Here is a 24,643-nt window from a genome sequence, read left to right on the forward strand (position 1 = left end):
TGGTTGAGGTAATTCATTAGTTCTTTCGTATGATCCCAAATGATAAAGATGTCATCTACATATCTGTACCAAATTTTCGGTTTTGGAATGATCTGGGTTAAGATTTTTTTCTCTAGATCTTCCATGAATAAGTCAGCAGAAGCAGGTGATAGGGGGCTGCCCATAGCTAATCCAGTGAGTTGTTTGTAGATCGTTTTTTGCCAAATAAAATAGTTAGAAGTTAAACAGTGATTGAACAAAGTAGTGATGTTCACGTCTCTGATACTTATATTAAAAACTCAAAACATTTTATAGATAAAATAAAAAACATCCCCATTTTTGAAGAGGTTATACTAGCAATCTTGGACATTACTTCTCTGTTTACTAACATTCCAGTGTTTGAAGTCATCAACATCTTAGACAACTTATTCACAAAAAACATCACTACTTTATTCAATACATTGATATACATGATCCTTTTGATAAACATCAAAATGTTAAATTTTCATCACTAAAGAACAGTTTTATAGAATAAATTTAATATTAGAAGAAAGCTCATGACATTTATTTATACAAATGATTTAAAATATCTCACAAGTATAAAGATATTGTCAATAGTGTAACTGAATGAGCAGTACTATAATTCATCGAATAAATAATGCAGAATTTCGCTTATTGCTGTGACGTATTCCGAAATAATTATAACTTTTGAAAAACTGTCTACAAATTTCTTTTATATGAAAATTGTCTAAAATCACTAACATGAAACTGAAACATAATCTTGAAAATTTTTTTCACTTGATTGTAATATAAATTAAAGATTCCAAGAAATCATATTCTTGGTTTTATCTGATCTGAAGTCAAATGACATCTTCATTTGACTTCAGTCGCAAACTTTGTATTCTTACACTTAGATAAAGGATGAAACGAAGAATATAATTTCTTGACATCTTTAATTTATATTATAAATAAGTGAAAAAAACCCTTTCAATATCTGACTCTAATCCAGAGAATTTTAGTAATAAGTTTTGACCTCTTTTAACAACTTGTTTATGGAAATATGACTTCTGAATTACTGCAACCTTGGAATCACTTCTGCGTCTGGTTCCCATCTCAGACTTGACTCCATGAGGCGGGCCTCAATAAATGTTGAAACTGATCTGGGTGGTGACTCTTCACATAATGCATAGTATTGGACATATCCATAAGGATATGTACGCTGAATTATGAGATACTAAGGCAATTGAGGAAAAGTCATCAGCCTTTAATACACGAGTAGTCCAGTTGTGAATTGACTTCGCGAAAACTTTGTTTGTGTTACACTTGGATAAAGAATCAAACCAAGGATATAATTTCTTGACATCTTTAAAACATCAATCTATTGAAATAAGCGCGATATAAACTTCATATAATTTAAGCGATAATTTGAAAGTTTTTTTTTTATTCTTAATGTGAATGAAGATTGTGCTGATCCATTGAAGAAGGGCTGAAGGTGCAAGTGAATGGCACTTAATATGAGATGTTGAAAGGGTATTCATGATGTTTTTCGATTCTGAAAAATAAAAAAAATTCTGATTAAGAACTAATCTTTTATAGAGGTATGCCAAAATAATTACTGCTACAGTTTACAATTCGCATTAAGTAGAAAAAGTAAATAATTATACTTTTCACAAAAAATTAAATACACTGTGTGTGTGTGTGTGTGTGTGTGTGTGTGTGTGTGTGTGTGTGTGTGTGTGTGTGTGTGTGTGTGTGTGTGTGTGTGTGTGTGTGTGTGTGTGTGTGTGTGTGTGTGTGTGTGTGTGTGTGTGTGTGTGTGTGTGTGTGTGTGTGTGTGTGTGATCGCGCACAAATTCTGCTACCAACGATCATTATATCTAGTTGAACGGACTGGTTTAAATAATCCTAATATGGAAATTGTTTTTTTGCCGATACAGACTCTTTAACAGTCATATCAGGACTGCCTTTATAAGCTCTGTAAAAAAACGGATATTAGACGAGGATGTGTGCTCATGTGTGGAATTCTCCTCAGCCATAACTAGAGAAGTCTAATGTAGGATTCATTTATATTAAAAACGGTCCTTTTTTAAATTAATTATTAGGTCAGGGGGCTTAAGGGTCAAAGCTGTAAAACTGAGGAGATCTCCACATGGCCTTTAAACGAATGCGGAAAACAGACCAGGGCTTCTAACCTACTGTCCAATACTCACCTTTTCTTGGCGCACACGTGGTGTGCACCAAGAAACCTGGTGCAGAACAGCCTGGTGCAGGACGCCAGAGTGTACAGAGGATTTGAAATCAGAACTGATCGCAAGTTAGTCTTGAGCAGGATAAATTTGAATTTTATATTGAGAAGAATAACATGGAAGAAAGTTTTAAAGCGAATAAAAGTTGAGCAGCTCTCATATGTGAACGGCAGACTAAAATATACAAAGATTATTGAAGAAAAAAATGAAAGAATTTGAGAACAGTAACCAATCCTTGGAGATTCAGTGGCAATCCCCTTTAGGAAAACCCTGACTGATTCAGACAGAGAGGCATGTGGTGAGGTTGTCTGCAAGGATAGAAAAATCAGAACTCCATGGTGGACACAGGAAGTTAAAGAAGCAGTGAAAGAAAAGAAGAAAGCATATCAAACGTTCCTGGCAAATAACTCAGCTTGTGGTCTTAGAGAATACAGAGACAGATGTAAGAAAGCTAAACACTGTGCAAAACTGGCTAAACAAAAGTCATGGGAATACTTTGATAAGAACATAGAAAATAAACATCAAGAAGGTGGCAAGATATTCTGGAAGTTGTTGAAAAAACTCAGAGATGGAGGAAAGAGTGTTGTAAAAGGAATTAGAGATATTAAAGGTGACATGAAAACAGGAGAAAAAGATATCCTTGAAGTATGGAGTAATTACTTCCAAATATTGCTAAATGAAACAAGCAGTGATGACCGCACAGTGGTAAAAAAACACTCAACTGGCATGCAGTCAGGATACATATCCATATTGAAGTAGAAAAAGCCATCAAAGGCTTGAAATGTGGAAAGGCAGCAGGAGTAGATGATAATTCGATCAGAAATGCTCACGTATGGAGGTATAAACGCCTTACAGGGATGCACTGCATAGTTCAGGAGTCCTGAACAGAGGGACGAATTCCGGATGATTGGAGTACAGCTCTCATAGTACCCATATATAAAAAGGGAAATAAAAGTGAATGTGAAAATTACAGAGGTATTTCTCTATTGAGTATTCCTGGTAAGATATATGCACGTCTATTTGAGAAACGGTTGAGAAGGATTGTGGAAGAGAAGATTGGTGAAGAACAATCTGGATTCAGGCCAAATAGAGCTGTCAGAATCTGATTTTCACTTTACGACAAATAGTTGAGAAATAATGGGAATATAACAAAGATCTGTATTTAAGTTTTGTCGATCTGGAAAAGGCATATGACAAGGTGCCAAGAGAGAAGCTATTCAAAACGCTACAGTTATACATGGTCGCGTTATATCAACAATATGGGGCATTATATCAACAGAGCATTATATCAAGCAATAATACTTAGTTTTTATTTGAGTTAAAGCAGAAGTTAGAATTGAAGGAAGTACAAGAAGGTTGTTTAATGCTACATCTGGTGTCAGACTAGGATCTATATTGTCCCCTCTGTTTTATTATCAAAATAGATGTTAATATCTGCACACTTTGCTTTATGTAGATGATGTTATAATTCTAAATAAATCTGCTACGTCTGCAAGAAGCTCTGCTTATATTGAATAATTGTTGTAATAAATATGGTATGAAGGTCAGCAATAAGAAGACAAAGACAATGAAAATAGGCAGAAACTTTGCAAATATCATCTTCATTGTGAATGGAGAGCCTACAGAACAAGTAAAACATTTCAGCTACTTAGGCACGATATTTAGTGAAGATGATAAATTAAATATGGAAATAGACAACAGAATCAATGAAACTTGTATGGTAGGAAGTCAACTGAATACATTTATATGGAATAAGATAAAAATTAGTTAAAACACTAAATTAGCTGTGTACAAGACAGTGTTCAAACCAATTTTAACTTATGGATCTGAGAGCTGGGTCAGAAGTAAAACACTTGGCCAAAGAATAGAGACCGCAGATATGAGAGTCCTGAGAAAGATTAGGGCGTGATCAGATGGCATCAATGGCAATATCATATTAAAAATGAGGATATTAGGAAAAAACTTGACATTGTCAGCATCCAGGAATGCGTTAGAAGAGCTAATCTCAGGTGGTATGTGATGGTTACTTAAACAGAATGGGCAAGGAAAGATCAGCAAAACAAATGTCCTCTGCCATGATGGTAGGAAAATGAGCCAAGATATAGGTGCATTGATACACTAAAAAGTGCATTAGAAGATAGAAATATAAGATCTGATAATATTGGAGTCTTGACAGGTAACAGAATGATTTGGGGGAAAATTGTAGATAGGAAGTTAGTAATGATGTAAATTTGTCATGTAGTACTATCATATCTTATATACTTCTTGAGGCAGTATACAGGATATGTAAGGAATTTGATAATGATGATTACTATCAGGTCATAATCACGGATTTATCATCGGTCATCACCATCATCAGATATATCCGTAATTACAGAAAAATTATTTGAGTTTGAAATAGTTGCATGTATTCTTCATCTTAAGTTCATCGTAGGTTTCTCCAACTATTTTTAATATGATGATGGTGGCTTATAAAAATAATCCGCCTTTTTTTTACAAAAAACCTCCTCATGATCATCACATTGTTCTCTAATTATTTTTAAGAAGGACCAAATGATCAGAGAACAGCATCTAATACTGCTTTCAGATATTATATACTATACTTTATCGTAATCATTACAAAATTATGTAAGGTATACTTAACGCAATCATTACAAGAGTAATGATTACGCTTTACTAGGCTACAAAAACCGTAAATTACGAGTATATATATATGAATATAATATTCATACATAAAGCTGACATTGAAATATATAACCGTTAGATTACTCCTATATTTAAATCGTGGATTGTAGCAATGATAAAAGGTAAAAAGTATTGCGCTGAAATACTCACATTCATCGTCATAGGCTGCACTCTAACAGTTAAACAGTTAAATGCAGTCAAACTGATATGTTCGCTGCATACTGGGAATTCCCAGTGAAATTTTTCAGTAGGATTCCCTATATTCTTATCTTATCTTTCTATGCTTTCTTATCTAAATTATTATGTAATTATCTAAAATATTATGTTTTTATTCAATTATCTAAATTATTATGTAATTATCTAAAATATTATGTTTTCTACTCTGAATGGGATTAGTGGAATAGTATAACACAACACGTACAAACTGATACATATTTCTTTCAAACATTTCAAGATATTTAAATATCTTACCCATTCAAAAATTTGAAGTCAACAAAACGTACATTCTTGTCTAACTTGTTAATGGTGCACATTTCACAGTCACTCAATTTAAAATCGAAGACCTAAAAATACACAAATACATTTGTTTACGGATTACTCGTAAAATATAATTAGGCGATAAGTTACATATTGTATTTTATCATGTATTATGATATCATATTTATAAATTACAATGGAAGACAGAAAGGTAACTAATGTATGCTATTCAAATTTGAAATATATCGAGTCCTTCAAGTGTGTTTAATCATGGACTCTCTCTCTCTCTCTCTCTCTCTCTCTCTCTATATATATATATATATATATATATATATATATATATATATATATATATATATATATATATATATATATATATATATATATATATATATATATATATATATATATATATATGTGGCGATTAGTTTTTACTCGGTTGTTATACATTTCAAAAAATAGATTTAATGACTCCAAGACCGAGATAACATATAAAGATTTTAATGATAAATACTACTAGTTTCGGCATATAGCAGCCTTCTTCAGGTATTTATAAAGGAAAGGAATACTAATAAACATTGAATTATTTAAATAAACAAACTGGAAATTACAGGTACAAATTGCCTCACATAATCGATACATAAAAACGTTGTATTTTTTCAAAAATACAACGTTTTTATGTATCGATTATGTGAGGCAATTTGTACCTGTAATTTCCAGTTTGTTTATTTAAATAATTCAATGTTTATTAGTATTCCTTTCCTTTATAAATACCTGAAGAAGGCTGCTATATGCCGAAACTAGTAGTATTTATCATTAAAATCTTTATATGTTATCTCGGTCTTGGAGTCATTAAATCTATTTTTTGAAATATATATATATATATATATATATATATATATATATATATATATATATATATATATATATATATATATATATATATATATATATATATATATATATATATATATATATCTGACCAGGTACAAAAATATCATATAGACCTAATACTTCTGCAAGAAACAAACATCAACTCCTCAACCAATTTATCCAGAAGATGGGCAGAGTGGCCTTATGACTTACAGCACTCTGTAACCCAACAACATCATTGAGCAGAAGTTAGCTTAGGTGTATATCATAGATCTCCCTACAAACTAAAAGTGATTGCTGAGATACCAGGATATGCCTTGTATGCTCACATAATAGCACCCAACCATAATACCCTGCATGTGTTCAACATCTATATACCACAACAGGATGCTCTGGCATTACAAATCCTGGATTTCATTCAAAACCACCTTTCTAGTGTAGACCAAGAACATATCATAATAGCTGGAGACTTTAATTGCACTCTTGACCAAGAAAAAGACAGACTTCAGTGTGGTGAACATCGTAGCCAATTAATAAACAAACTTCAAACACTGGTAAACGATAATGAACTCATCGACGTCTTTCGGCATCAACATCCTGATAAGAAATCCTACACATGGAGGTCAGCAATCACAGCGACAAATAGGCCACTCTACCAAGCACGACAGGACAGATACTACATTTCCAAACACACCTTGCCTCTAGTTAGAAACATCTCACACATCCCTTCCTACATTTCAGATCATTGCTTCGTCAAGCTGCAACTTTCATTATCTTGGGAAGCATCCAAATCAAGAAGTGCCTATTGGATCTTCAACAATACTCTCCTGAAAGATCCAGCTTATATAACAAACACTCAAGCTTTAATAACCAACCTCACTCACTCGAACGTGGATACAGAACCAATGAAAACATGGTTGCCCCACTTAAAATCACGAATAAAATCCTTTACGCAGATCTACAGTCACCAGAAAAATCAACAGAGGAACATTAGAATCCGACAACTTGAAGAACAGCTGAAGTATCTCCCAGAAGAAAGCCCTGAACATCATTCTGCCTTCCAAGCCATGCAAAGACAGGCAGAATTATCGGAAAAAGGTGCCCTACTTAGATCGCGGCATACACAAATAAATCTTTCAGACTCCCCCACAAAATATTTTTTCTCTTTGGAAAAAAAATGCCAGGCAGTAAATTCCATCTCTGATATCAGACTTCAAGATGACAGCATCACAGAAGATCCTAGCAAAATCACCTCTGAAATCCGACAATACTACAAGAATGCATACAGTACATCATGCCATTCACGAAATACTGAAAGAAACAAACAAAATCTCTGCAACAGATCGGAACCACTTAGAAAAGAAAATCACGCTAGACGAACTGAAAACCGCATGCACATCTTTGCCAAAGAACAAATCTCCTGGCCTTGATGATCTCACGTCAGAGTTTTTCCAAGTCTTCTGGAATCAACTCGGACCACTTCTCCTCAAAACACTACAAGAAGCCTACATCAATGGCCTCCCACAATCCGTAACGACCTCAGTAGCACGATTGATACCAAAGAAGGGAGACCACACGGATATCCGGAACTGGCGTCCAATCTCCCTAATTAATACCGATTGCAAAATAATTTCCAAAGTTATAGCAAACCGAATAAAGCCAACACTGTCCGAAGTTATTGGCCAACATCAAACGTACTCTGTCCCAGGAAGATCAATACATGATAACCTCCATTTAATAAGAGTATCTCATCCACATCGCAAACAGCCAACATGAAGACCTAGCTCTCGTCAGCCTTGATCAGGAGAAGGCTTTCGACAGGGTAGAGCACGAGTACCTTTATGAAGTTCTAAAGGCATTTGGGTATGGTCCTCTCTCATCATTGAAACAGTGCAATTGCTTTACAGAGATGCACACTTCTGCTTAAAAATCAACAACAGGCTCACTCGCACTTTGTCATACTCTCGAGGGATCAAGCAAGGATGTCCCCTCTCCGGTCAATTATACACACTGGCCATAGAACCCTTCTTAAAAAGAGTACACGACACCATCATCTCCAAACGAACTAGAATAATAGAGCCACATCAAAAAATTACCTTATCAGCATATGCCGATGACGTCACTGTAATAGTACGAAATGAAGAAGAAATGACAGTAACCGAAGAAGCACACAGACTATATGCACAAGCCTCAAGGCCAAATTAAATTCTGTCAAAACCACGGGCTTGTGGTCAGGCAGATGGAAGTCTAGAAATGACTCTCCGATCGAATGTACCTGGTCAAGCGAAGGACAAAGATACTTAGGTGTACACCTTGGCAACACCAAAATATATAACACACTGAACTGGACACAGCTGCACAATCGTTTTAAACAGGTGCTAGGTAAATGGAACAGCGTTCGTTCCATGTCTTCACTTAGAGGAAGAGTACTGATAGTTAACCAGATGGCTGCGAGTATCTTATGGCATACCCTCAAAGTACTCACACCTCCTGAAGAATTTCTCCACCACATTCAAAAGGAAATCAAACGTTTCCTCTGGAACAAAATTCACTGGACAACATACCCTCAACTCTGCAAGCCACTCAGCAAGGGAGGTCAAGGCCTGATTTCCCTTGAAAACAAGATTAGATCTTTCAGGATAATCCTCCTCCTAAAAACACTTCAATGCAATCACACTTATGTGGCCACCTTCGATTACATCACGAAATCATCCACCAGAGGACTTACACTTTCCACAATCCTCCAATTGGCCAGTCCTGCACTATCTCCTCCTAAGCTACCTCTTTTTTACAAAGACGCTCTACAGCAATGGAAAAACACAGGACTTCATCACACACTCACAGGATCAACAGAATCAGCTGTACTTACAGAACCACTATTTGCGAACAGAAACATCACAAGTCTCACAACGGGCCAGCCTTTTCTTTTCCCTACATGGAACTGGGTAGGAATAAGAGTCATAGGAGACCTCCTAACCCACACCCTAAAGTGGAAAGCATTCATAAGCCTACCAATGAAGAACCCAAAAACTGAAAGCAATATCAACAGCTGCAAGCCTCCATTGTAAAAGCCTATCCAGATATCGCTACACCTCAGGAAATCCGTATTCCTTCTAGAAACTGCTCGGGGCCAATATTTCATCTTGTACAATCTGAAGCCTCACTTCCAATTCTTCCCTCCAACTACAAGATAATATACCACTTCCTCGTGTCAGTGTCCCGATCCTCGCCCTTCTTATACTCAGCCTTAACACTCTCATCTACAAGGCTGCATATACCACACAGTTTTCAGTGGGATCTGCCATATAAATCAAAATGTGCCAAACCAGATTCCGATATACAGTGGAGACTATGGCACAACATCTTGCCAACTCCTAAGCTCTACAAATTTCAGCTAAGAGAAACGGATCTGTGTCTATTCTGTGACGTTTCAGGTACCTTGGAACATACATATCTGACCTGTCCCGCAAACAAAATGATAATCACCTATGCCCTGAATACTGCCTCGAACACCTGTAACTACGCACACAGCCAAGAAGACTACTGGAATTTAGTCCACACAGAAGAAAACAGACACAGAACATGCAATTTCCTCTTCATCTGCGCTAAGGCCGTCATCTACAGCTTCTACCTAAAACAGACAAGAAGTAACCAGTACCCATCCATCACTGAAACTGCACAAACCCTCATGTATATCCTCCATCGGAAACTAAAAAGTAGGCTGATATTGGAACTTGAGCACTTCAAAGAAACAAGAACTGTCGCGAAATTCATAGAGGCGTGGAATCCGACTGGTACCCTCTTCTGGATTGACGACGACAATGTGCTTCATCTGAAAGATAACTCAGACTGAAACTGAACTGTAAATTTTTAATTCATTTGTTGCATTCTGTATTGTACACCCGAAAGGAAAATGTTTCTTTCTCTGAAATATATATACTTAAAAACTTATAATATATAATATGTAAATAGTCCTTGTTACCTATCGTGTAATATTTATTTTAACAAGTTAAATAAAAAAAATAAAAAAAATCTATCTATCTATCTATCTATCTAGCTCTGTCTTCTGGAACTCCAAAACCATTGAATATTTCCAAATCATGTGGCTATCCACTTTAAATAGTCACCGTATTAGAAGTTAGAAGAACAAAAGGCCTGCCGATAAACAAAGACTTAATCCGACTGCAGCCACAACTTTCAGTTCTAGAAGCTTACATGTGTTCGCAATTTATGCATTTATTCAATGATTTGTGTTCTCTAGATTTTAACGCGAGAGATAGACAGAAATATTTATTTTGGAGTATAAACCATGTCTTTTGGACTAACCAAAGTGGAAGTCAGTCATTGTGTGCACATTAGCAATGCAATTATCTTTCACATTTCTTTTTATTCCAATTTAGCAATAAATTGTGGCGAATTTATCTAACAAATAAATATTAATACTTCTTATTGATTAATCAACTTTTATGACAAAAAAAAATCTTCGTCTTCTCAAGAACATTGAGAACTAGTTTATAACCATTATCAACTAATTACGAGTTATTCCATTTCAAATTAAAGTCGTTTCCACTTAAGTTGAACAGGGTTTTTATCCATACAAATCAACTGAAGACATTTTCTTTTTTTATAATATAAAAACAACGTAACGTTCCAGTGATAGGAATTCTTAGATCTTTTTTTTTTAATCTAGCCGGCTTAGTCGAGAGACGGCTCTAATGTGAGTTCGAATCCGCTATGAAGTGGAATTTTGTGAAAAGTCTTTAGACAAGTTTTCCTGTCGAGGTGGTACACGCAGTCTGCTTATGATAAAAGAATGATGTGGATTGTAAAGTATTGCCTTTGGTTTCTATTAGCACTGAAAAGTGCTAATAATCACTGTAGGAGTATGAGGTTATCTAATCCTCACCTATCAAGTGAACCAAAGGCGATACTTTACAATCCACGTCATTCTTTTATTATAAGCAGACTGCGTGTACCACCTCAACAGATGAAAACCTGTTGTACATTTGGAGCCCTGGAATAACCTTTTGTAGGTGAGAGGATCATAAAAAAATTATTGTCATACAAATATCATCAAAATGTAAAATATGTCGTTATGCTGCGTAGAGTTAAAATTTTCCACATTAAAGTGTTTGATAGCAAATTCTGGAAACAAGCGTATTTCTATAAGTTTATAGAAAATCTCGACGAAACGGCAATAGACAGTTTCAATTGATTTAATTATTGAGAGAGAGAGAGAGAGAGAGAGAGAGAGAGAGAGAGAGAGAGAGAGAGAGAGAGAGAGAGAGAGAGAGAGAGAGCAAATTTAAAATGGCTTTTAATGCTTTTAATGGTTACTAAATAAGAGTGATAGATTGATTTATTACCTGGAAATTGGCCTTTATTCTTTCTGGATTGGAACTTTTAGGAACAGCAATCATCCCCCTCTGGATGAACCATCTTAAAATAATCTAGAATTAAAAACATGTATAACAGGCGATGTTTTTATCTTAGTATTATATTGATGTGCGAAATGTTTATTTGTTTATAATTTTATGTCCGATATATATCATGTTCTACAAACTTCATCCTCATATGTATTTAATGAAAAAACAAAACAATTTTAAATAACTGTGCTAGTATATCACTTTCTAAAGTTATAAAAATATCCGAACAGTAATTTCCATGTTAAGCCTGGAATGTCCAGTGTCAGATATTATACTGTAGTGAGGTAAAGTACTGAACGTAGGCAGAGAATAAATGTTACACCCCTAATTGGAATTTAACAAAAATTAAAACGATATCTATTTTTCGCTGGTCTACTTCTCTGCGAAATAGGATGGGGATACTGACTTGTACAGTATAATTAAGAATATCTTCAAAACTTTTAGTTTTCCCTAAGACCTAGTAATTTTCTGCTGGAATCCTCGGGTCTAGTGCTCTTTAAATACATAAAACTGTTGCGATTTGATACCAATTACAGCAAAGTATATAAAATAAAAGTTGAGAATTTAAAATCAAAGTTTTCTGTTTTCTTATAAATTTCAATCATTCAAAACGATAGTTTATTAAACGAATGTTCCAATTCAGTTCTTTCTGATTTTAAAAGAAAGCGATGGAAATGATTCCTTTTCATATAATTTAAAATACTTACTTGTGCTGGAGATTTTTTGTATTTCTTACACATGGGTTGTAAAGCTGGTTCTTCCAAAGGATTACTTTTGCCTCTGAAAAACAGTAAATTCCTCATGTTTATTCGAATATTCAGAGAAATTAAATATATATATATATATATATATATATTCGGATTTTCACATCAACAATTATCGGATAAGGTTGAAGTGAATCTTTAATAATTTCGCAGAAAGTTAAACGTAATCAGATGTAGGAATTAGACAATGTTTCAAAACAGAAGGTTAACGCGTAGCTTTTGATAAATTAATAAGGCCATTTTAAAAAACAGTCGCACCTAATCATGTTTATTTAATATCGTTCAATACTTTTCCTCAAAATACATATTAAGGGGATAAAAGCATGAATATTAATAAAAGTTCGAATTATTTTTTTATTTCATAATATATTTTATTTCCTTTCATTAATTATTGTTAAATAATTACAAGAAATGCCTACGTGGCCACTGATAATAATGACTTTCACCATGCCAGGTGTGAAGAAAATCGAACCTATAAGGGGCAGGTATCCCTTATAGGTTTGATTCTAGTTCATTGCTGGAACTCTTTTCTAACCCCTCCTCCACTTTTCAGTTCATCATTAAGGCAGTCACGTGTCTTACTCCAGGAAGATTTTAATCCTGTAACTAAGCAAAATGGGTCATAGAAACATAACGAATCCATACAACAGATACCAGTTTGATAAGAGATCATGTGCTCAATCCTAACTCCTTTTAGAAGCCTTAAAGAGTACTGCATTCTTTCTTCTCTTTGGTAACGAAAACTACTTCAAATAATCGATTTGGTTTGCTAATTGCAACATTTCAATTAGTCCTTCAAATTAATGGAAACTGTCGTTTATTTTACAGTCCGTCTTCCAAAACTATGGAATGAATTTTGTTCTGGATCGTTTTAATAAATGTGAAATAAGTAAAAGGGTGAATGTAAATATAAATGGACAGAGGCTTGAATTATCAGACGTGCTCAATGAATATAAATTGTGTTAACTGCAATCATTTTGGTAATTCTTATTATAAAATAATAGATGGAATTTGATTATATTCGAATTGCAAATTAAGCACAAGGAGGTAAGTTGAAACTATAATCGATCCATTTATCAATCAGTATGCACAAAATATCCACGTAGGTTATCGTAAACGAGAATTTTCCCGCCTCTAAGAATGCTAATGAGCGCTTAAATAGAAGTAAGACTGCATCAAGTTATGAATTAAAACCTTAATAGAATAAAATTAAAAGCAAGCTCATGATTCGAACATTAGACTGTTCGTATCCAACTTTAGAATCCCTACAAAAATATCATTAAATACTGTAAAATGATATGTGCTGTAATTATCATTAACAGTGGTGTAAGCGGTAAGTATTATTTGCTAAACATACTTCATAATTGCGCTTCCTGGAGATCCAAAAGGAGAATATGCAGTGAAAGTTATTCCAAGTTTCTTGCAGAAATTGAATAGTTTGCCTTGCTGGAAATATATGTGACATTCCACCTAGGAAAGAAAAATGAAAATAAATTAGTTTTTTCCTCCGATAATACTGCGTTATTCCCTGTAAATATGTTGTTATTTATATAACTTTGTATCGGGATTTCTTCATGCATTAGTTGGCAAATGGTCCTACTTAAGTAGGACCATAACTTAAGTTGGAATAATTTCTGATTTCAAAATATACATAAAATGTAATCGCGCTACTCTCTTAAAAGTTAACAATTTATTACTAAAATAAACAGCCAAAAGACTTCAGTCCGGCGATGCAAAATTACATAAGCAAAAGTGGATATTAGATCCAGCATTATTTCAAAGCCGAATGTAGAACCTATGAAAGTAGAACCTTGGTAAGGCAAAACTTTCATAGTTTCATATGAATGCTGGAGAGCGTATTCCCGTAAGCTTTGAAATAATACTGGATCTAATATCCACTTTGCTTATGTAATTAAAAATTAATATAAAGTTTTGCAAATTGTCAAATAAAAATTCAATCATTTTAAGTTTGTTTTATGGTTTTGATCACGCACTGACAACTTAACGATTAAATTATTTTAAAAGGAAGAAAGCTAAAATATCAGTTTCTCATTAAGTTCACAAGCCGATGTTTGTCTTCCTGAGGAAAATGAAGAAATTTTTAGGAGTATTCTTAGTTTCTCAATCATCAGATTGGATGAATGTTAAGTGGTTCAAAACTAAAGCGAGTGATGCCGTAAGGGGTCAATTATTTTAGACACTTCTTACGGCATATATCAACTGGTTTTTACGCTAAGAAATTGATATTTTATTATCTTATTTAATACCCGTTATTTTTTTAAATTTACATCTTTTATTATGAAAACTAATTCAATATATATTTACCTGTAAATTCGCTGGCTTGATTCTAGCATTATTATAAACTCTCTTAATCTGCTCATGATTAAAATTAGAAACACCGATTGCTTTAGTCATTCCTGCATCTACTACGTCTTCCATACCCTGCAAATTAAATAAAAATTGTTATAAATAAAAAGGCGAATTTCTTTCTACTAGAAAACTAATTTCTTTGTTCTTAAACCAGTGATCATGTTCTACATTTTTGGAAGATTTTATATTAAAAATATGAACCAGAAAATAATAAAAATATTTTTCCATTAGATACAAATAACTAAATTACGTCAAATAATGACTACTTTTAATATAAAGAAAAGATTTTTGTGAGTATCCTTAATAGTATTTGTCTTTCATTTAACAAACAAATTTGTGAGCGTGTCAGGAGTTATCTACTCCTAAAAGTAAAATAATGGAGAGACCATTTTAACATAAAAAATGTGTAGCAGTTTCTGAGAGTTAACTCACCTTCCATACGTCCAGTAGGTCAGATTCCATGTCTATTAGCACAGTTCCCGTTTTGACTATTTCTAGGAGTTCACTATCCTCCATATACTATTGGAGAAAAATTAACACATTCATCTCTAGTACTTTATAAAATAACGACATGCATTGAAATATTTCTAGTGTGTGTATGTGTGTGTGTGTGTGTGTGTGTGTGTGTGTGTGTGTGTGTGTGTGTGTGTGTGTGTGTGTGTGTGTGTGAATTGCGTAGTCGTTGAATATTTTTTCTATTTTTTCCCTCACTTTTGTGGCTTGATAATTTTTGTTGAATATTAAAATCGAAACTTGCTCATCAGTATACAGGAAAACCTCACTTAATGCGAATTCGATATTAGCGATAATCAGTTATCGCGAGTGAGTGAAATAATACTATTTCTCGCTTTAAGCAAGTGAGTTAACGCGATTTTTTTACATTATGAGAAATTTGCCAATCTGCAGCAAGTGGGGGCACTTTTCAATGTAGCAGCCAGTGAGCAGCCAGTAGCAGTGCAGCGGGCAGTCGCAAGCGCACGAACAATCTCTGTTCTCTTGATCAATCACTTTTCTTTCATTTTGTTTCAATTTAGATACCTATAAGGCTTTATTATATTCCACCCCTGATATGGAAAAGAGAAAAACTAATAAAGAAAGTTGCAGTAATAAATTAACCGTGTGACAGAAAGTCTTACCTCACTGTGCAAATGATTTCATTGGTTTTAATAACCCAACTGATAACATTATAAAAGAAATCAACACAATTGGAAAAGAACTTGGATTGAATGAACTGGATAACGTGAGAAACTTGCTCGAGTCTCATTCTGAACAATTAAACGAGAATGATCTTCTTCTTCAACTAGAAAACCAGCGTGCATATGAGGAAGAAGAAGATAAGGAGTGCGAACAAGAAGAGAATACGACTAAGAAGCTAACTGCAATAGAATTTGAGCTAGTTTTCAATCACATTGAGCATGATAAGGAAATTTTGTTTGACGCTGATTCTAATTTGGAACGAAGCTTCGAAGTCTGCCAAAATCTTGAGAAAGCTGTCGCCAGCTATCGCAAATGAAAACGTCGAGCACGATTAAAACATCTTTACTTAATGTTTTTGTAAAAAAAAGTAGCCCAATCAAATTTAGACATTAAGTAAAAATTTAAGCAATTGATTTTTATTAAGTTTGATGATTTTACCTGTAATATAGATTATGTTTTTTTTTTCAAATTTACGCTAACTGATGGATGAATTATAATTATTCCTATTGTTCACTGTATTCGCTTAACGCCATTTCGCTTGGCACCCATTAATGGATGAATTAATTAATCGCCGTTATGAAGCGTTTTCCTGTATACAAAATTCAGACAAACGACAATTAATAGATAACCATTAGTATTTAAACGTTAATGAAGGACCCATTGCAATTAGTTGTAAAAAAGGAATGTAAATAAACGAAAGCACATTTAATGAAATGAGGAGAGAGAGAGAGTGAGAGAGAACTACGTTATTTTTGTTTAATTTAAATATTGCAGTATTCTTGTGCATATGCATGATAGTTTGTTATGTATCGTCAACGTATAAACATTATCATGAACTTTTGAAACTTTGCACATCTTTTCCAACATATTCGTTCGACCAGTTGGTTTTTTTTAAATTTTTGTTTTATTTGGAAAAAAAAAACACGGAAAAACTCGCATACACCTCACTTTTTCCTTGAGAGAGGAAATCGATTTCTTCAGTCAATTCACTTTGCTAATTTTCATCGCATCGTAGACCGGATTCGAATTCGGCCATATTCTATCCAATTAATAATTGTTATGTCAACCTTCCGAATCTTTTTTTAAGAAATATAGAAAGAGGAGGAAGGAAACTCGGTTGCTTTCTAATAGACCTAAGAATGAACAATTTCGATGATAATGATTTCATATTGACATATAAATTCGTTTCCTGTGTCTATAAAATGCAGTTTATATCCCAGGATAGTGTTTTATACGAGTAACAATAACATTCTATAACATAAGAGAAATAGAAGATTAATCATTTGAGGATTAACGTACCTGTAATGCACATGGCTTGTGAACTAAATAAAGATCAACGTAATCAAGCTGTAAATTCTCTAAAGACTTCTGCATGAAATGTTTCACCAAATCTCGACGATGTCCATGTAATGGAAGCTGTTGGAAAGAAAGAAAAAACTGCTTTTATATCAACGTCAGTTCTTTTTTAGCGGAATACTGTTATCTCCATTTTAATAAGAGTACATCAAAGGACTAGGGGCATGGGTCCCATGCTACCAAGCGCGTTCCCAGGTTGCGGATAGGGGAATGACCTCTGGATACAGAGGTTAGCTGCGAATAAACAGGGAAACCTGTGAATAAGCAATCATGGACAATGGGACGGCATCTATCAAGAGGAAGTGGTGAGATAGACGGTGGCATGGTTATCTCTATAAAAAGCCACACATTTCCACTGACGGGGATGCGATCTGGAGAGATGTAACCGCCATTAAGTAAGTTACAGCCTGCTGGAAGTTGGGGCAGCAACAACTTTCATCCTGATCAGCGGAAGATGACCATAAGTGACAACGGTGTAAAGGATACTGTGGTAGGCGGATAATCATGAAGAATGAGAAACTGCTAGCACACTGAGCCTCTCTAGAAGGCTACTGCTGGACAAGAAACGCAAGGGGATATCATCTTGTTCTATTTTTCCCTAGTAAGATAGCAGTATGGATGGACATTCTAAAAGATAGTAAAGCGCACAATGGCTCAATACCTGTGAACTCCAGGGGAAGGAGCAAGGCTTTCTAGGTCGTAAACCAGCGAAATCCTTGTACATTCATTGGAACGTGGAATGTGAGAACCCTGCTATAAATTGGAAAATTGGAAAATTTTAAGAGAGAAATAGATAGATTAAAAATAGCCATATTGGGAATTAGTGAAATGAGATGGAATGGAACTGGAGACTTTTGGAGTGGTGATTACAGAATCATTTATTCAGTTGATGAGACAGCAAAAAATGGAGTCGCGGTGGTTCTCAATAAGGAACGGGGAAGAAGAGTAATCAACTCAGTAAAATGTAGTAGTAGATTGATAATGGTAAGACTAGAAGCAAAACCAACAAATATTATAATAATACAAGCTTACATGCCTACTAGCGACCACAGTGATGATGAAGTTGAGAGAGTATATGTAGATATTGAGAATCTAATTAAACTGACCAAGAAGGAAGATAATCGTATTGTCATGGGGGATTGGAATGCAGTCATTGGTGAAGGCAAAGATGGTAGAGAGGTAGGAGTGTATGGACTTGGATGCCGAAATGAAAGAGGAGAAAGACGTTTGGAATTCTGCCACCAATTCAATCTGATCATTACTAATACCTGGTATGAGGTACCAAAAAGAAGACGGTATACTCGGAAAATGCCAGGGGATATAGGAAGGTACTAAATAGATTATATTATGACACGAAATAGATTTAAAAATCAAGTATAATCATGCAAAAGTTACCCGGGAGCTGGTGTTGACAGTGACCGCAATTTGGTTTAATTGAAATGTAATCTGAAAATTAAAAAGCTGTCACAACCAAGGAAAAGGTACAAATGAAACATAAGTAACCTGAAAACAGAGGAAACCAATAGAAACTGTAAACAGCAAACTGATGAAAGCATTAAAACAGGAGAGAGGAAGAAGAAAAACAAAATGAAAAATGGACTCATTTAAAGGAAACAATCATCAAGGCTGCCAATGACTGCATAGGATTAAGTAAGAAGCAAATAAAAAAACCATGGATCACCCAGGACATTCTAGATCTAATAGATGAAAGACGAAAATACAGAAATTCCATAAAGGAAGAAAGCAAAGACAAATATAAATATATAAAAATATGATAAATAGAAAGTGTAAAGAAGGCAAAAGAACAATGGTACACAGATAAATATAAAGAAATAGAAGAGCTAACAAAGACTGGAAGAATCGACAAAGCTTATAACATTATAAAAGGAATGTCAGCAAAACAAGACAAGAAGTACAATTTTCAAAAATAAACAGGGGAATATATTTATAGATAAAAAGAAATTTCAGAAAGATGGAAGGAATACTTAGAAGACCTATATAATGGAAAAGATCTAGATTCCAAGGCTATAGAAGATGAAACAAGACTTGATGTCGAAGAAATTGGTACAACTATATTAAAAGATGAATTTGAATGGGCACTGAATGAATTGTTAACTAACAGGGCATCAGGCACTGATAACATCCCTTCAGAATTAATAAAATATTCAGGAAACATAACTAAGTCATACCTTTTCAAGATCATAAGGGATATTTATGAAACGGGGATCATCCCCGAAGATTTTACACAGTGCGTTATCATACCCATTCCTAAAGTAAATAATGCACACAAGTGTGAAAATCATCGAACAATAAGCTTATTATCACATGCTTCAAAAATACTACTCAAAATTATACAAACAAAACTAACAAAGAAGGTGGAGGAATATGTTGGCAATGACCAGTTTGGATTTAGGAAACAGCAGGGGACAAGATAAGCAATCCTATCTCTAAGAACAGTTATTGAAAGAAGATTGGAGAAGAATCAAAATACTCTGATAGTCTTTCTTGACTTGGATAAAGCCTTCATTAGTATTGACTGGAATCAAATGTTGCACCTCCTAAAAGCAATAAAGGTATATTGTAGAGATAGAAGGCTCATATTTAATCTTTACAAGCATCAAGAAGCCCTAATAGAAGCAGCCAGCAATACAACAAAAACCACAATAGTAAAAATACGTAGTGGTGTAAGACAGGAGTGCTCTCTTTCACCCATATTGTTTAATCTGTACATTGAAGATGCAATAAATAAACTGAAAGAACTAATAGAAACAGGAATTAAGATAAATGGAATTGATATTAACTGGCTACGGTTTGCGGATGATATAGCAGTTATAGCTGATAACGAAAACAAACCGAAGCCATCCTAACAAAGATGGAAGAAATCTTCACACAGTAGCCTAAAAATTAATTATAAGAAAACAAAATTATTAATTACAAGTAAAGCAAATCTAATGAAAATAAACCTGGAAATAAATAATAACCTAATACAACAGGTATCATCTTTTAAATATCTTGGAAGTCTTATCACAGAAGATGGAAGAAACCAATCAGATATTAAAGCACGAATAATCCTAGCCAAAAAAAGCATTCTACAAGAGAAGAAACATTTTTACCCGTAAAGGGCCTAGCATCCAGCTCAAAAAAAGACTAGTTAAAACATAATATGAAGCATTGCATTATATGGTTGTGAGGCCTGGACTCTAACAAAACAAGACATGAAAAATTTGGAGGCATTTGAACTTTGGTGCTGGAGAAAGATGATGAAAATCAGTTGGACAGAAAGGAAAAGTAATGAAGCAGTTCTAAATATAATTCATGAAGAGCGCTCATTAATGAAGCACACCAATAAGAGAAGAAAATGCCTAATTGGACACCATTTGAGGCATGGGAGACTAATTACTGAAATAATGGAGGGGACTGTAGAAGGAAAGAGGCCATGAGGCAGACCAAGAATTTCATATATAAATAACATAATGATGCTAACTGGCGCTAAGAGTTATGAAGAGATAAAAAGAAGGTCATAAGACAGGATGTTGTGACGTGCTGCTATGTTTACCAATATCCGGATTGATGCACCAAAGAAAAGACATCAAAGGAACAGTGAGATACAGAATTCAGTATTCTTGCTGAAATGATAAATACGGAAATAGTTGGAAATTCTATTGTAACAGTAAGTTTAAGAAAACCAATTAAACCAGTTATTTCTCCAAGAAAGTAACTAAAATTAGTGAATATACTCATCATTATATTTATTTATTTATTAAAATAAATAAAGTTTACTTTAGAACGTTTTCCTTGAGTCAGCTTTCAGAAAAAATAATTACCGTAGTTACATTACTTTTTGTTGCAAGAAAACATTCGTTTACTCGTGAAAATTGTGAAGACTTACCTTGGTCACAATGAAAAGATCTTCACGCCTGACTTTCCCCTGATCGAAAGCTTTCTTCAGAGCTTTTCCAATGTCCGCTTCATTCTGATACATATACGCTGTGTCAATGTGTCTATAACCTGCTTCCAAAGCTGCCTCAATGGTTTCATCTATTTTTTGGGGAGTTGACTAAATTGAGGAATAAAGTTACTAAATGCGATAATATGAATAACGATAATCATACAAAAATGGAAAAATATATCAAACATTTCTCAAAAAAAGAATAACGTGGTAATGAAGTTATGCTATGTAGGTCAGTTGCTTAAATGCTTAGAGATAGAACATTGGTTTCAATATATAAACTGCTGCTTAATCACTGGCCACTGACCATACTAAACAAATTACTGATTTTATTCAGAACTGCGGTGACTTGAAAATATAGTCATTTTGTGAAATACGCTAACTGATAAATAATATGCTGTTCACCTGCTCCTGCCAATTCTCAATCTAATATTAAAGGCATTAATATGGAGTTGGTTCATTCTTTGCTGCTTTACCCTTTACCTTTACCCATTGGCAGATGCATTGCACAACATGGATGCAGCTTGTGAATGAAATCTTTGTTTTGTAGTTTTACTTTTAACATTTTAAATTGAAGAAAAAAATGGTTACCGGGTTAGTGGGAAGCTCTATAATTTGTTTATGACACAGAAATACGTGTAAGATCCTGAAATTATATTTTCCTACATTTGCCACTGTGGGGTACTTCTTTTCTCGAGATTAGGCTATTTAAATAAAAGAAACGGGGGACCGATCTCTCCCTAGCCCTTCCCAAATTACAACCAAAAACTACTAATCCGTTCTTGTCCAACAGTTTAACTGTGAACTTAAGGAAACTGTTAAATTGAATGAGTAGTGGGGAAACAAAGAATGAAACAATTAAACTTAAGTATGAATATTATTTTTAAATCATAACAAGACATTAGATAAGAACAAACACACTTTATATATTTGCACAATTACTTCCTTGGCAGGTACTTTGTACTTTAAAACATCATTCAAAGCAAAGAAATATTTAGCTGCATTACCGGGTATGGATCAAAACGAAACGCGATGAAACTTCATTAGATTTTTTGTTGTTGCAGTTGGTTTTGTTTCAGTGAATAGTTTAATGATGACGTTAAGGTGCAGAACTAGGAAAGGAATTGAAATTGAGCAACTCGGGAATCTGATAAGAACAGGTGGAATACGCCTCAAGATCAGAAATATAAAATGGTTTATAATAGTCTGCAACAGTACAGTCGATTCTGTTTGTTTTCCCTCAACATACATACACACAGAGTACATAAGTACGATCGCAACACGTACATCATACCGCAAGTATGTTGTGCGCGTTTCATCACCATGGGAATAGCACTGGCTGATTGTCGATTTCTCAAAATAGTGAAAGGCGTGAAAGAAGTGATCAGACCAACTTTGCAGCGATTCTTTTTTCTCTTAAATTTAATCAGAAAATAGAGACTAATACATCGATTTAGTGACCCTTGTTATATAAAGACAACAAATCTCAGTTTTAATCATCCGCTAAAGAATAGTTTTATAGAATAGATTTCATATTACACGACATGTAATGACAACCATTTAAACAATTGATTCAAAATATCTCATAAAGACAAATATATTATCACCAGTATGATTGAAAGGGAAAGTTATTAATTTCATGGAAAATAATGCAGAGTATTGCCATGTACTATATATTGTGATAAGCTTTGAATAACAGTACATTATAGAACAAACGATATTTAAATATTATTTGAAATTACTGATCTGAATCTACAAGATTAATATATTAAAATAAAAACGATGAAAATGATGTCATCATCATGTCATCATCCTTATTCCCTCTTTTACCTTGCGGTGTCGAGGGTCCATTGATCATCGGACCTCACTCCGTTTACAGGATAAGGTTGTCAGCCTTATGCCACGGTGTATCCTATGGCCTGTAGTGTTGAGTTCTCAAGGGCAGTTTGCCTGCTTTGCAGGATGAAAACCCCCAGAATAAACTGAGGAAAAAACCCTGCTATCCACGCCCAAGACTGGCTAACTTGGTTATGCTGAGGAAAATCCTTCAGCTCCTCACGTCAGCGACGGGAATCGAACCTAGGACATTCCCCAGGCATATGGTGGAGAAGCGCATAGCCACTAGGCTAACCGCGCGGACCACGATAAAAATGATTTAAGTACAAATTTGTTGATGTTAATGAAAATTTGGCTTCAGTGGTGTTCTGCACAACACCACCGTTGAAACGTGTGGTGTTGTGCAGAACAAACGACGTGTGGATTAATAACCTCTAATGCGGTTTGAAGAAAGAATAGTCATGATGTTCTTCGACTCTAAAAAACTTTTAAAGTCGAAGAACCCACTCCACGTGCACACGTGAAATAATGCGTGTGCATTAACTCTCGTCGTGCAGGTAATCATCCCATCCCTGTTCTCCGTTAGCATGGAATTATTTCTGTGATTCTCGGAATAGGTTTCACATAAGAATAAAATTATAGTTAAGCAAAATACATTTAATTATATTATGTCAAGACCTAAAGAAAACATTGCACATACCTGCCACGTTCCTATCCCAATTATGGGCATTTGCGCTCCGGTGTTAAGTTTAACACACGTAGCCATGTCGAAGGAGATCTCTGTGTGTGGTTTAGCTCTCTCTCTCTCTCTCTCTCTCTCTCTCTCTCTCTCTCTCTCTCTCTCTCTCTCTCTCTATCTCTCTCTCACTCTCTCTCAGAAGAACAGAAACACGGCAGGATGCAAACAATACCTGTAGCTTTTCTCGGGGACCTTAAAGATCGAGTTGAGTTGATACTTGTCTTTGGGTACCTCCCTTTCGGTCAAAGTAATGCCACACATCGGTCATGGTATTGTTGACATCGTGTTGTTGCTCCACCACTCTCCCTCCTTTCCTTCCTTCCTAATATCGATTTTTTTTATGTTTAGCTCAAAAAAACGAGGTTAGTTAATCAACCTATAGTACACTGTAATACACGTGTACTGTGTAGTGGTAGCAACCTGTATTTCAATGCTTCTGCGACAGTTGAACTAATTAAAGAAGTCACAGTTTAATGCAAGTTAACGATCCGTGAAATTTTTGTTCTATAAAATATTGAAATTATAATTTAAATAATTATTAATACATTTGACAGAATTTTAGCTATTTATTTTCTGTTTTTAATTCAGATCAGAAAATTTTCATTCACTTTTCGCATCTTTCTGTGTATACTGTTACTTGTCCTTTAGTCACATTATTACATTAATGAACACTGTAATATGACATTAATTACAATAGCACATTACAGAAGTCTCTTTGCTGTATTTTTCGATACTTTCCATTGTCT

General features: G+C 34.4%; 1 protein-coding gene across 1 annotated transcript; it reads right to left on the reverse strand.

Moving 5' to 3' along the window:
• Positions 1–5,377: 5,377 nt before the first annotated feature.
• LOC150104621 (aldose reductase-related protein 2-like) lies at positions 5,378–23,924 on the reverse strand. The gene is made up of 8 exons (XM_090395598.1): positions 23,859–23,924; positions 21,263–21,430; positions 17,317–17,433; positions 15,253–15,339; positions 14,776–14,892; positions 13,808–13,920; positions 12,394–12,466; positions 5,378–5,473 (listed from the first exon to the last, which is right to left on the reverse strand). The coding sequence occupies exons 1-8, from the start codon at positions 23,922–23,924 to the stop codon at positions 5,378–5,380; spliced, it is 837 nt and encodes a 278-aa protein (XP_090251724.1).
• Between the last annotated feature and the right edge of the window lie 719 nt (positions 23,925–24,643).

Source organism: Typopeltis vanoorti, chromosome 7, assembly GCF_054136105.1.
Source record: "Typopeltis vanoorti isolate ZY-2024b chromosome 7, IOZ_Tvanoo_1.0, whole genome shotgun sequence".
Lineage (NCBI taxonomy): Eukaryota > Metazoa > Arthropoda > Arachnida > Uropygi > Thelyphonidae > Typopeltis > Typopeltis vanoorti.